Source organism: Eretmochelys imbricata, chromosome 2 (assembly GCF_965152235.1).
Source record: "Eretmochelys imbricata isolate rEreImb1 chromosome 2, rEreImb1.hap1, whole genome shotgun sequence".
Classification (NCBI taxonomy): Eukaryota; Metazoa; Chordata; order Testudines; family Cheloniidae; genus Eretmochelys; species Eretmochelys imbricata.
This window is the reverse complement of record NC_135573.1, coordinates 114209679-114224592: the sequence shown is the minus strand read 5'-3', so window position 1 is coordinate 114224592 and position 14914 is coordinate 114209679. Positions and strand designations below refer to the sequence as shown.

The 14914-nt window shown below is 44.7% G+C and overlaps 1 protein-coding gene across 3 annotated transcripts in view; it reads left to right on the top strand.

Annotated features, from left to right (window-relative positions):
* GCNT2 (glucosaminyl (N-acetyl) transferase 2 (I blood group)) overlaps window positions 1–14914 on the top strand; it is a 73638-nt gene that overhangs the window by 44541 nt on the left and 14183 nt on the right. The window contains exon 1 of one of the 3 annotated variants that reach the window (XM_077810650.1): window positions 4884–5808. The exons of the other annotated variants lie outside the window; for them this stretch is intronic. Coding sequence (XP_077666776.1) covers window positions 4884–5808 — 925 coding nt within the window. Of the gene's footprint in view, window positions 1–4883; window positions 5809–14914 lie in introns of those variants that run through there. 3 annotated transcript variants of the gene reach the window in all.

The window sequence follows — 14914 nt, the reverse complement described above, 5'->3', positions numbered from 1 at the left end:
ACTGAAGTCAAGAAAGTTACACTAGTGGAGAACCAGGGCCAGCGAGAGGAGAATCAGGTCCTAGGTATAGGCAAAAGAACACAGTCCATGTTTTAGCTGCACTCTTTAAAAAAAGAAAAGAAAATCTTCCTTAAAACACAACTCAACACTGTAATCACCAGATAATATTTACTTCATACATTTCTTAAACCTAGTTCTGCCCTCGGCTATATGCACTCCCATTGAATGCAACACTTAAGCTTCAGTGGCTAGAAGCTAAGCTTTATTTTGAAATCCTGGCATAATTTACACTTGAGCATGATCCATGTAATGTTGTTGGAAAGGGCTATTTACCCTGCCATGAAATATTTCTATTCATGCTTATTGTATCATTATCCTTTCATTTAAAATAAATTGTTTGCCAAGAGTGGGAAGTCTTGTTTATAACAAGATTTCCCCATCAAATATATTTCAGCAGCAGTCACTGGGGGGTGAGGGGCGCAGGCTCTGGGAAGGAGTTTGGGTGCAGGCTCTGGGCTGGGGCAGGGGTGCAGGAGGGGGTGAGGAGTGCAGGCTCTGGGCTGGGGAAGGGGGTGAGGGTGCAGGAGGAGGGGTTGAGGGGTGCAGGCTCTGGGAAGGAGTTTGGGGGCAGGAGGGGGTGTTTGGGAAAGGGGTGGGGGTGCAGGCTCTGGGAGAAGGTGTTACTTCAAAGGGGAACCAAGGTAACTCTATATGTAGGGTGGTGTAAGTATCAAGATATAAGACAAGTCCCTTTTACTCAGAAGAGCAGACCCGCCTTGTGCCGTATCTGTTACCAGTGGACTGGTACACAGATAATCTCCCTCCCTCTTCCCTATGTGTAGTGTGAGAAATAAAGACTGACTATAAGTAACGTTAGAAACAACAGAACCGTATGGAGGGAATTAGTAATAGAGGGATGGGGATAAGCATAAAATAAACAGTAGTTATAGAAATTAACACAAAACAGTGAAACAGCAGCTTATAACAGGTGCATGAAGCTCAGGCCCAAAATACAAAATCACCCTGGCAATAACCATATAAAACCCTGACTAAAAGAACCCTAATTCACGGTGGTGGCAGTGAAGTCCAGGACCTGCACTCTTTGGGTAATTGGAACCGGCTGAGGAGGAGCACCGGAGAGTCTCCGGATGTCGATCGGGATGGAAGAAGTGGACCGAGAACCCTCTGAGGATGTCGTCTCCAGGAGCAGGAAAGGTGGTATCCTTTGACGATACACTGATGCTGCCAAGGCCTGAACCACGCACACCCAGTCACTAGGATGGGCTGCGCCATCCGTTTGTGGTCACAGTTCTTTTATGCAGTTTGTGGTGGGAAAACATGGTACAGTCTCAGCAAAGGTAGGAAACGGTCTGAGGTAAAATTGTTCTTGAGATCGCCCAGTGGCGGAGAAAAACCAGTTTGATCAAGTTATAACTAGCCAGGATGACAGAGCACAAAGGAGGTCACAAGATGGAGTTTACAAAATGGTGGTTCAGACTCCATTTTGAATTGCTGCTATATCCTTACAAATTACATATTGAGTTTAACATGCACATATTTTAATAAGCTATGACAGGGGTGTGTGTGTGCAGCGCTTACCTGGGGCTTCTAGGCAGGGCGGGCCTGGGGGCCTCCGCATGCTGCTACCCCCAGGCCCTACCCCTGCAGCTTCCTATTGGCCGCAGGGGCACTTGGGGCGGGAGCAGTGAGTGTGCGTAGATACAGACCCACCCCACTCAGGGGCCACAGGGAGGGGGTGGCAGCCACGTGGAGTGAGCAGGCAGGAAGCTGCTCAGCTCCACTGTGCTGTGAGTGGGGGCCCCAGGACGTTTTAAATTGCCCGGGGGCGGAAAGCAGGGCCGAGGGAGAGATCCAGCCTCAAACATTGTTGGAGCCGGGCCCTGGGCCAGGAATATTCCTGGTGCCCAGGCACTGCAGGCCCATAGAACTCGCTGCCCATGTGGGTAAACACTTTTCACAAAGCAATCATTATATCAGTCCTCATCCTCAAAAGAAACCTGCACAACACTTTCAAAAGATGAGCCTGGAATCTTAAATTCATTACTCTGATCAACACTAAAAACCATAGAGTGAACAGACACTGGATTTATGACTTATTTACTACAACCTGTAGCCCACTAAGCCCCTGTTTTTGTACTATGACTACAGAGGTGTTAATGGGCCACTCTACATTGAATAGTCTCTTACAATACGTGCTAACTATTTATGCTAAACAATCTGTTCCACCTTGCATTTAGCTGTGACACTGAAGACCTGAAAAAATGTGGCTCAAAAGCTTGCCTCTCTCACCAACTGAAGTTGGTCCAAAAAAAGATATTATTTCACCCACTCTCCCATACAGTACTGACACAAATGAAGTGATGTATGGAATCCCACTAGGCTGCAGGACCAGGCCCAAAGTTATGCATAAAGAATATCTGAGGAGGTACTAGTGAAACAGAGGGCCAGAGCCTCAAAAAATGGCTAGAAAGCTGCCCTAAAAAGTCAACCAGGATTTCTCCTCGTATAGGAGGATCTGGCAAGTGGCCTAAAGCCAACAGAGCTGGCTAGGGGGGCATGCTGAGGTTGCAGGAGGAAGAGGCATTTTGAGGCCAGGGCTGGACCACATTATGCCCTTTCAGAACTTCAGCCAGGAAAATAGTCTCTAGGTGGCCTCAGCATCAAAGCAGCAAGAAAGTGGCCGCCCCCCGCCCCAAGATGTGTTATTTGTGAGCTCAGCACAACTGAGGATTTGGCCCTGAATCTTGACTTGACTACCACTCGAACCACAGAACACAACTGCAGAAGGTGAGGGTGACAGGAGAGCAGGATGGACAGCATCACTCACTGGTGTAACAGCTGGCACACCACAGGACTCAGTTGAAAGTGACCCCTTCCAGCTTGCTCAAGAAAACATTCAAGCAGAAAAAATGCTTCAAAAAGATTGAGATGGGACTAAAATAGATTTGTGGGAATTGTACCATGGGAAATCCTGAAAAGAAATCTATGAGCCAGATTTTGCATCCTTAGTAGAACTTTGCTAATGGAGCAGTTGCAGGTAAATAGGTCTAAACATAAATCAGTTCTTACAACTAATATTGCTTATTTTTGTTACTTTTTCTTTTCTGATTGGTGCATGATCCATTCTAGATGGCATGATACAAGTTTCGGAAGATGCCCTAAGCTCTACACAGAGAAAGAGAACTATAACAGAAGTTTATAACCTTTTCTATTGTAACTCTGGACAAATGCTTAAACTTTTTTGAATCCTGCAAAATATTTGGCCTCAGCAGTTTCTTGCAGCGATGAGTTCCATCAGCTAATTGTACATTGAAGGAAACCTTTTTTCATCCAATCACTTTAAAAAAAAAAAGTGCTAATGAAATCACATCATGAATTGCTGATAGGTAAGCATTTTATTTGAAACTCTTTAGAGAGAGGTATCAGAGTGGTAGCCATGTTAGTCTGTATTAGCAAAAAACAACAAGGAGTCCTCATGGCACCTTAGATAAATTTGTTAGTCTCTAAGGTGCCAGAAGGACTCCTTGTTGTGTTTTTCTTTATAGAGACGGTTAAACAGTGGAGACCTTGCCCAAGACATGCTCTAAAGAACTAGTTACATCAACTGCACCAGAAGGTTTTCCAACTGAAATTGCCGGAGAGCAGTTTTGAACATCCTGATTCAGGGTAAACAAGATTTTGTAAATAAATAATTTACATTAGGTAATACCCTGAGTCTAATTCCCCAGTTTCTCTCCCAGTGGGAAAGTGATCCTCTGCAAATCCCCTAACAGTGTCTCTGGAACGTCGGGGCAGTTCAGTCTCTTCTTTGTAGGTCCCAGGCCTCCTTTTCAGGCCCTGGCTGTGCTGCAGGGATGCTGTGGCTGCAGCTCTACTCCTAGCACATGATCTGCTCTCCCTGGGGTGCTTTTCTGGTCCCTCTGGCTCTGGCACAGCTCTGCGCCCCAGCTCAGCTTGGGCCCTTGCTCTCTCCTTAGCTCGGCCCTGCTCTGTCTGACCCAGGCAATTCCAGCTCAGGCCTAGGAGGGAAGCCCCTTGGCTTCCTGATTTTCTGATTAGCCTGCCCGCCCTGTCAATCAGGCTGACCTAGAGCATTGGCCTCTCCCCATTGTTCCTGGGGACTGTCAGTCTCAGAGTCCTGATTTTCCCATTGACTGTTCCCCTTTTGGTACTGGGAGCTAGGCAACCAAAACACCCCCACTGACTCTTAGTAAGCCCCCCCCCCTTACAATTAGGAGCCCTGTTCAGTTCAGTGGGATCAGCATTCAACCCTTCATGAGGGTCTGAGGCTGTCACTGAGGCGGGGCTCCCCAGGAGCAGACACAATGAACCAGGCTGGCAAGGTCATGTGCTAAGAGCTAGCTAGCAGAGGTGCTGGGCGAAACCAACTGCTCCCAGCAGGGCTCCGGGCAAAGCAGGCGAGCTCGCGCTTGCAGCCAATCGCTCGCTCAGTGGGAGCGGGAGCGGGAGGTGAAGCAGCTCCAATCAGAGAGGCCTGTCCTGCTAGGACCATGCTCGAGATACTTTCATATGCAAATAGAGAGCGAGCCGGAGGCTGAGCCAAGCCACTTGCTGGGCTCCAGCTGAAGAAGAAGAAGTCAGGAGAGGGGGAAGCGGAGCAACGCGGGCGTGTGTGTGCCGGTGGCCGGGGAGCCCTGATTAGCGCCTGTTCAGACCGGGGACGGGAAAGAAACCAATGCGCTAAGCAACGAAGTGCACAACAAACCTCATCCTCGTCGGATTTCCGAGGATCCATCGGCAGCGGGAGATTTTCCGCCTGGCTCAATCACTTGAGTTGTGGGGGCGGAGGGTTTGTGCTTCTGGCTGTCACTACAGAGGGAACTATTCTAAACCCACCGACGATGCGCCCACAGATGCGGTACCTTCTGGCCGTTCCTCTTCTGAGCGCGATGGTTTTCGTTGTGTTGCACAAGGGTGAGTTGTACCGGTCAAAAAAATATCCCAGGCAAACAGCGTCTCACGAAAGATCCCTGGTAAGGCGAGCCTGTGATGCGTTTATCGAACAGAAGAAAGCTTTTGTTTGGGGAAACCTCCTAAAAACCTCCCTGAGGAGTGTTGCCTGCAGTGAGTACTTAGTGGACAATCACTATATAACCAGCCCTCTCTCGGCAGAAGAAGCTGCCTTTCCTTTGGCTTATATCATAACTCTACATAAAGAATTTGATACTTTTGAGAGGCTCTTCAGGGCTATTTATATGCCCCAAAATGTTTACTGTGTCCACGTGGATGAGAAGGCAGCAGCTCAGTTTAAGAAAGACGTGGAGACACTTTTGAACTGTTTCCCCAATGCGTTTCTTGCCTCAAAAAATGAGCCAGTCATTTATGCTGGAATATCCAGACTTCAGGCGGATTTGAACTGCATGAAAGACCTGCTGGAATCAGGAGTTCGGTGGAAGTACCTGCTCAACATGTGTGGACAAGATTTCCCCTTGAAAACCAACAAGGAAATAGTTCGGCATCTGAAAGGATATAAGGGGAAAAATCTCACTCCTGGAGTGCTGCCTCCTGCCCATGCGATTTCAAGAACCAAATATATCCATAAGGAGCACATAGGGACTGACTCCTCTTATATGAAAAAGACCAATGAGTTGAAACAGCCCCCACCACACAATCTGATCATCTACTTTGGCTCTGCTTATATTGCTGTCACAAAGCCATTTGTAGAGTTCATTCTCAATAATCAACGTGCTATTGATTTATTGAAGTGGTCCAAGGACACCTACAGTCCAGATGAACACTTCTGGGTAACACTCAATAGGATACCAGGTACGTTGCATGACTTCATTACTCATTCCTGTGTATAGGACAAGCTGGCTTGCGCCATGCTGAGCTAGGAAAGACAGAGAGGAAATGAAACAGAACTGATTTCTGTGCTATATGACCTTTATATTTGCTTTAGGTCAATGTTCAGGATGCTCTTGTTCTATGGAAACTGATTTTCTGTCTATCCTTGCAAAGGTGAGAAAAATGAAGTAATAAATGGATGGCACTGCTGGAGGATAATCACAGGGGGCTGACCAGTTATATCCGATTTCATTCAGTCCTTTGATACCAAGCTCTTATAGGACTCTTTTCATTTGTAGATTTCAAAACACTTTACAAGAGTTAAATATCATCATCTCAATTTTATTGACAGGGAAGCATAGAGAGGTGACGAGATTGCTGAGTCCCCCCACAGGTCAGTGGCAGAACTAAGAATACATCCCAGATCCCCTGGAGTTCAGCGCTTTATCGAATAAGTCACATTGCCTTCTTTACTCATATTTACATACATTATTCCCGTAGCAAAGACCTATAGATTTAAAATCCCATTTATCAGACAAGGTGACTTCCACTAACTAACAATGGATTCTTGTTAAACAGCCCCCAGACCTCCCTTCCCGGGGGAGGAATGATAAAGTTGCAGGTCTGTGCTGTGGTCTGTGCTGTGGTCTGTTTATTGGTCTTTATATTTAGCAAGCATCACTGTGATACTGAGGATTATTTAGACTTGACCTTAATGTTGGGCACCCCAGTGCTAGCACATGTCGCAGGGACATTTTTCAGAGCACCAAAGTTATAATGGGCTAGAACTTCAACTAGTGTATATTGGTGTGGTTCTACTGACTTTGAGTGACACCAGCTGAGGATATGGCTATCATTTCAATCTCAACATTATTCCTTGTGTCACTTAACTCCAGTTCTTCTTTAGGGATTGCCTTTCTGGCCTGTGGATTAAATCTACAGAGTTTCTGAATTGGAATGCTGCAATCACAAACCCATATAGGGCCAAATCCAGGGACACAGGTACATCTCCACTAGTGATGATTATAGAAAGAATCCCTGCGCTGGCAGCAAAGCCATTATTTTAGCCCTCTGCAGATCTAGTACACTTTGCTGGGTGGAAGAGAAGCAGATGTCTGATCCACACAGGGGGAAAATTCTCTGGTTCAGCCCTTTCTTTCTACAATGTCATCCTGGTCCCACGTCTACATGACTCCTGCACACTGCCATGCTGGAAGCTACTCAAGAAGTTTTGTGCACCCTAAATCCATCTTGAACAGGAATATTACTTCAGTTCTGCTGACAGTGTCGCAATATTGACTGCTAACTGTGAAGGTGAGGATCTAGATTTGCCTCATTCAGCACACAGCCATCCAGAGGTAATTCTACACATTTAAGTGTTTGCCCCCAAAGCTTGCAGGCCTTATTCAGACAAAAAGCTCCTATTGATGTCAGAGGGTCTAAGACTTAAGGATGAGTCCCTTGTCCAGTACTTCTTGCAATGAGATTTATTCCAGCTCATTTGTCTTTTCTCCTCTATCTAGTCAAATGGAAAATCAGCTACAGTGCACTGTATGCTTACTTTTTAATTGAATATAAACATTAAAATATAAATACTCCCTACGTGCAAAGAAGTGATCTTATATGTTAAAGACACCTAACACCATGTAAATGACCTAGTAAAGACAGCTGCAAAAGACTGTTCAGCATAGATCAATCTGTTGCCTGCTTCTTTTTACAGCATGAGGAGTTTTGATCTTAGAATATATAGCAATTTGAAATTCAAAGCACATCAGGCTGCAGCATCTCTGATCTGAAGAGACATCTGAATGTAGATATGCAGACTCATGTCATGTACATATCATGTCAAATCTGCCTCCATTTTTGCACACACATGTGCCATGGCTGGCCCAAGAGCACCTGGGGTCATACAAGAATGTGAAAAAACATCATCAATCCTGAGTAATGCAAATGCAACTAGTTAGCATTGCAAGATGTGTATCATCCAAATTTCAATGAAAAAAGAAGCCAAAGAGAACAGCCTGGCTGATAGGCGACAGCACAGCACAACACACTATTATGTGGGTGTGATCCAAGCTCAGAACTGAATTCATTCCTTCCATTCCCAAGCTTCTTTCTCTGAGCCACTCCATCCCTTTAGGACTATTCTGGGTTAAGAGCAATGCATAGGCAGGAGACTCATTGCCTAAGGGAAAAAAGTACCTCATACATCTCAAAGAGCACCCTGTGGTCAACAGAGGAGGGGCACTGATGGGATAAGGAGAAAGCCACACCTGACTGTAAATGCAGGTCACCTACCCACAGGGCCTTTATTCATTCCCTCAATTTATATTTCAAGTGCTTGCCCATGGCTCTCGGTACTTTCAAGATCAGTAAAAACAAACTATCACAAATAAAAGCAACTCCAATAACACAATGGATTATGTACATTTACATGCCACAAAGACTTTCTTCTTCATAATATCCCGCATCATGCCAATCCAATCCCCTTCAATACACCTATTCCCCACCAGCACATGCATGGGAATAAAAAGGGAAGAAAGTGAGGATCCCAGAGCTCTTCTGCACCTTACAGAGAAAGGAAAACAAAGAGGTCAAAGAATACTCGTCACAATATTTTAGGGTAGGAAGTAAAAATCTGCTTACATTATTGCTTGAGAGCCTGTTTGTGCTTCCATTTATTTCAATGACAAACCTCCTATTGACCTCAGTAGTGCAGGATCAAACCCTAAACAGATGTAAAATGATACAAAGCTCCTTTGTGAAGTGTTTTGAGATCAATGGACAAAAAAAGCTAGGTATGAATTATTATTAGAGCAGGTCACTCCTCCTTGAACCTGAACTATCCTTTACTGTAAATTTTAAATACAAATACAGGTGTAGAAACTGTCCTTAGGGACACTTCCTACATTTGAAATAATTAAATAGTGAATTTGTGCAATAAAGTATGCAATTGGTTGGTGCTGGGGAGAAATCCAGATACTACCTAATCCAGTAATTTTTTCACAGGATGTTGTTTGGACTTTGTAGCAAGGCGTGTGTGTCATCCATTCAGGCTTGGCAGGGAGGGACTGGCACAGACTCTGACTTCTGATTTTCTTCATTGTTGAGCGAGATTTTTCCACTTCATGATTAACTTAGAAAGAGAACTATTTGCTCTTTATTTTTGTGAAGATGAATAATTCAAAGCAGCCAGAACAAATTCTGAATTATTGCCAGGCAGTACCTTCCTTGGCAGTTTCGCAAGGATTCCTGGGGTCATTGTGCACGGGTAATGTTCATTGGGGAAAATGTATTTAATTTCATGCAACAAAATGAATGTCAGAAGTTCAAGATTAAAATTAATAAACCAAATTTAGACAGTAATGAATGCATTTCAGGCATAAGTTAGCTGTGAAGGTCTCTTAAAAGTGAGACTCAAAAAGTACCATAAATAAAGGCTATGTCTACACTACTACTTTTGTTGCTCAGGGGTGTGAAAAAACACTCCCCGCTGAGCAACACAAGTTACACTGACAGAAGCGCCAATGTGGACAGTGCTATGTTGGACGTGCTCCTGCCAACATAAATACCACCTCTTGTTGGGGGTGATTTGATTAGGTCAACAACAGTCCTATTGGCATAGACCGGCAGCTGCCTTGATACAGCTGTGCCACTGTAAGCTCTCTAGTGTTGACATGGCTTAAGCTATAGAAGCTTGGACTAATAGAAAGAATCCCATTAATTTCACTGCATTTAGGCTCATATCCTCAGCATGTATATAAATGAAAACATACATTACGATTATCTGTGAACATGATTATAGATTCATAGATATTAAGGTCAGAAGGGACCACTACGATCATCTAGTCTGACCTCCTGCCCAATGCAGGCCACTGAATCTCACCCACCCACTCCTGCAATAAATCTCTCACCTATGTCTGAGCTATTGAAGTCCTCAAATCATGGTTTAAAGACTTCAAACGTCTTATATACTTTGCTCCCTTTAAAAAAAAATTATTATAGATCTTCAGGAAACAAAAAGAAAGAGTACTTGTGGCACCTTAGAGACTAACCAATTTATTTGAGCATAAGCTTTCGTGAGCTACAGCTCACTTCATCGGATGCATCTGATGAAGTGAGCTGTAGCTCACGAAAGCTTATGCTCAAATAAATTGGTTAGTCTCTAAGGTGCCACAAGTACTCCTTTTTCTTTTTGCGAATACAGACTAACACGGCTGTTACTCTGAAACCTGTCATTATTCAGGAAACAGGAGACGATGATTTTGAAAAGCGAGAATTAGTGACTCTCAGCCTCTTTTCTGGGTCTTGGGGGGAGGGGAGGTTGATGTCACCCTTGGAAAATGTTGGAAATTTGATAAGCTCGTTGCCAACTTCTGGGGCACTGTGGGAATGCCATTTTAGAATGCTTTAATAGGTTTCTTCACTCACTGAATTCTCTACCACTGTTACATCACTAAGGGTTTTTAGGTGATGATAAAATATGCAGCACAGCCTCTTTGAACAGCTCAGAGGTGTCAGCCACAGGGGCTTCCATAATCTCTGGTTTGGGATTAAATCTACATTCACAAGAATCAGAATTATTTGTGGCCACTACAGTCCATATCATGCTCTTCTGAGTTACACCAGTGTAAATGAGAGGAATCTCCATTGCTTTCAGAGGCATTACTCCTGATTTATATCAGCGTATGCAAGAGGGAATCTACTCCTCAATTGGTTGGTTCCAGTAACCTTTGCATTGTCCATTCCATTAGCAAAGCAAACATTCTGAAGCTGAGTGTGCCCCAGGCCACCTTTCCATTGTTCAAAAATAATCCCCCCAAATGTATCTTAATCAGATTAGAACAGCACATTATCCTTCAGTAACTAGTAGGCATTAAGGGCTTAATCCTGAGAGGAATCTGGTACCTGAAAGTCCTCATGACTTCACCTCTTTGCCCCTGTCAGGCTCAGGTCATAAATTCCTTTGTAGTTAGGTCTGGATTGTTGCTGTGTGAGTTGGGAAAGAAAGCCTCTTGACTGTCATGGGAAATCCATCTCATTGTGAGGGGACTAATATCATTGCATCTTGCAATGCTGCGAATGGGAATGATCTGAGACTTCTTCAGCAGAACCATATAAAGGGCCAAATATTCTGCTGGTGTAAATTGGCATAGTGCCACTGAAATCAACTGGAGTTGCAACAATTTACACCAGTAGAAAAGTTGGCCCCAAACATTCACACATGTTTCCTAACATCTGACACCTTCCTCTTCTCTGGGATGTATGCACCCCCATCCAAACATTTTTGTTGTCGTCAACAACACCTAGTACTACTTAGTGTATGCACAATGCAGTGGCACCCATGCCAAGGATTCATCACAGAATAACCACCACATTTTCTGCAGTGACCACTGAGTCTGCAATTTCCCTTCACTTTATCTTATCTATTAATATAATTCTTCCTCCATCATCTACTCATCAGTAGCTATTGCTTCCAATTGAGCTTTGTCCTCTGCACTTTTCATGCTGTTCTCCCACAGTACACTCACCACTGTCACCAACCTTTTAATGCATGAGTTATAAAAAGATCAAGCCTACCAAGATGCAGACACACTTTTTGTAGACAACACAGCATAAATGGACTTTAAGGAGGGATCTGAAAGAACAGTGTAGAGATTTGCATATTTCATTAACCCAAGATTCTTCCATGCATAAGGGATGACGTGGGGAAGACTGGTATTGTCAGCGAAGTGGAAGTAGGGGTGTCAAGGTTCCTCCCCCACTCTGAACTCTAGGGTACAGATGTGGGGACCTGCATGAAAAACCTCCTAAGCTTATCTTTACCAGCTTAGGTTAAAACTTCCCCAAGGTACAAACTATTCCACCCTTTGTCCTTGGATTGGCCGCTACCACCACCAAACTAATACTGGTTACTGGGAAAGAGCTGTTTGGAAACGTCTTTCCCCCCAAAATACTTCCCAAAACCTTGCACCCCACTTCCTGGACAAGGTTTGGTAAAAAGCCTCACCAATTTGCCTAGGTGATTACCGACCCAGACCCTTGGATCTTAAGAACAATGAACAATCCTCCCAACACTTGCACCCCCCCTTTCCTGGAAAATGTTGGATAAAAAGCCTCACCAATTTGCATAGGTGACCACAGACCCAAACCCTTGGATCTGAGAACAATGAAAAAGCATTCAGTTTTCTTACAAGAAGACTTAATAAAAATAGAAGTAAATAGAAATAAAGAAATCCCCCCTGTAAAATCAGGATGGTAGATACCTTACAGGGTAATGAGATTCAAAACATAGAGAACCCCTCTAGGCAAAAGCTTAAGTTACAAAAAAGATACACAGACAGAAATAGTTATTCTATTCAGCACAGTTCTTTTCTCAGCCATTTAAAGAAATCATAATCTAACACGTACCTAGCTAGATTACTTACTAAAAGTTCTAAGACTCCATTCCTGGTCTATTCCCGGCAAAGACAGAATATAGACAGACACACAGACCCTTTGTTTCTCTCCCTCCTCGCAGCTTTTGAAAGTATCTTGTCTCCTCATTGGTCATTTTGGTCAGGTGCCAGCGAGGTTACCTTTAGCTTCTTAACCCTTTACAGGTGAGAGGAGCTTTCCCCTGGCCAGGAGGGATTTCAAAGGGGTTTACCCTTCCCTTTATATTTATGACAAGGGGCTGATGGCTTTATAGCATCTAAGACACGATAGATGGAGTGGGTTTAGGCTAGGGGTGGGCAAACTATGGCCCGGGGGCCACATCCAGCCCTTCAGACTTTTTAATCCGGCCATCAAGCTCCCACTGGGGAGCGGGGCTTTTCCTGCTCCAGCTGGGGAGCAGGGAGAGCTAGGCTTGGCCTGCTCTACATGTGCCATGGATCCGCACGGCTCCTGAAAGCAGCAGCATGTCCCCCACTCCGGCTCCTATGCGTAGAGGCAGCCAGGGGGCTCTGCACACTGTCCCCACCCCAAGCGCCGCCCCCGCAGCTCCCATAGGCCAAGAACCACAGCCAATGGGAGATGCAGGGGGTGGCATCTGCAGACGGAACAGCGCGTAGAACTGCCTGGCCGCATCTCCGTGTAGGAGCCGGAGGGAGGGACATGCCGCTGTTTTGGGGAACTGCTTGAAGTAAGCTCCACCTGGAGCCTGCACCCCTGACCTCCTCCCAAGCCCCTGCCCCAGCCCTAATCCCCCTCCCACCCTCCTGCACCCCTCAATCCCAGCCTGAAGCACCCTCCTGCACCCCCAACCCCAACCCAGAACCCTCACCTCCCCCCACACCCCAACCCCCTCCCACATCCTGAACTCCTCATTTCTGTCCCCACTCCAGAGCCTGCTCCCCCAGCCAGAACCCTCACCCCCCCACACACCCCAACCCCCAATTTTGTGAGCATTCATGGCCCGCTATACAATTTCCATACTCAGATGTGGCCCTGGGGCCAAAACGTTTGTCCATAGGCTATAAAGAGCTTTAAAAGAAAAGACAAGTAGTTTGTGCTTGATGCAGGGAAAAGAGGAGGGAGAAACAATGGGAGGAAGTTCTATTAACTCTAGGCCAGAATCTCAGCCTAGTTCATTGGAGTCAATGCATCCATGCTGATTTACACCAGCTGAAGATCTGGGCCTATATTTGTGAAATTACCACCCATGCTATCAGAGTGTGTGTAATTCCAGTTAGTGCAGCAGTAAATCCTCAGTAATCTGTAGGAACAGGCAAGCCAATTTAGGTAAGATAGGAACAGACATGAATTTCCCATCCCTCAAGCTGAATTTGAACCTCTAAGCCAGCGGCTCTTAGCCTTTCCAGACTACAGTGCCCATTTCAGGAGTCTCATTTGTCTTGCGTACCCTCAAGTTTCACCACACTTAAAAACTACTGGATTACAAAATCAAACATATAAATACAAAAGTGTCACTGCATGCTACTGTTGAAAAATTGTTTACAGTCTCATTTTACCATATAATTATAAGTCAATTGGAATATAAATATTGTTCTTATATTTCAATATTTAGAGCAGCATAAACAAGTCATTGTCTATATGAAATTTTAGTTTGTACTGACTTTGCTCGTGTTTTTTATATAGCCTGTTGTAAAACTAGGAAAATATCTAGATGAGTTGATGTATCTCCGGAAGACCTCTGCGTACACCCTGGGGTACGTGTACCCCTGGTTGAGAACCACTGCTCTAAGTTAACTTCTCTTTCTTGCATCTGCATCTTCTGCATACTTCATGTCCTATTTTCAATCAAAATGCCACAGAAAACAGAGTATGTTCTCTGTTTTCACTGTATTTCTAACTCAGATAGAATGCAGAATTGCTGGAAATAGCATGGAAAACCAGTTCTTCTGAGATTTCCTGTCCCGTTTATTGCTTTTCAGAGCTTATGTATGAGAGGCTATGAACCTTATTAGGAAGAACCAAGTTAGTCCTGTCTGTTTAGATACCAAATGCTTTTGTAACATGGTTGATATTAGCACGGACCCCCATGAGCTGTGTGCCCAGTAAAGACCAGACAAGACAGGCAGACAGACAGACATATAGAAAGACAGACATGCATACACGCCCTCCCCTTCTTCCACTACAATTTATATGCAGCCATATCTGAGGTGGCCCTACAGCAGTACTTCAGGACAGGAAGTGAAGAATATTATTATGGCAGGGCTAACTAACACTGTACCATTTCTTATAAGTGCCTGGGATATCCTGGTCAGAATCTTGGTTTTAGATGTTCTCCAAAATATGGCACCTGCAACTTCACAGTGCTCCCTAGCATTGCTGAATCATTCGTCCAGTACGGATCTGACAGACGAATGCCATCTCGTGAAATACCATCACTTTCTATAGCTGCATGCATCCGATGAAGTGAGCTGTAGCTCACGAAAGCTTATGCTCAAATAAATTTGTTAGTCTCTAAGGTGCCACAGGTACTCCTTTTCTTTTTACGAATACAGACTAACATGGCTGCTACTCTGAAACCATTTTTTTTCCTGGAGTTCTCCATCCAAGTCCTGACCCGACCCAATACGAGGAGTTCACCATTGCCCCAGTTATGAAGAAAGTAACTTGTCCGAAAAATGGAAACATCACT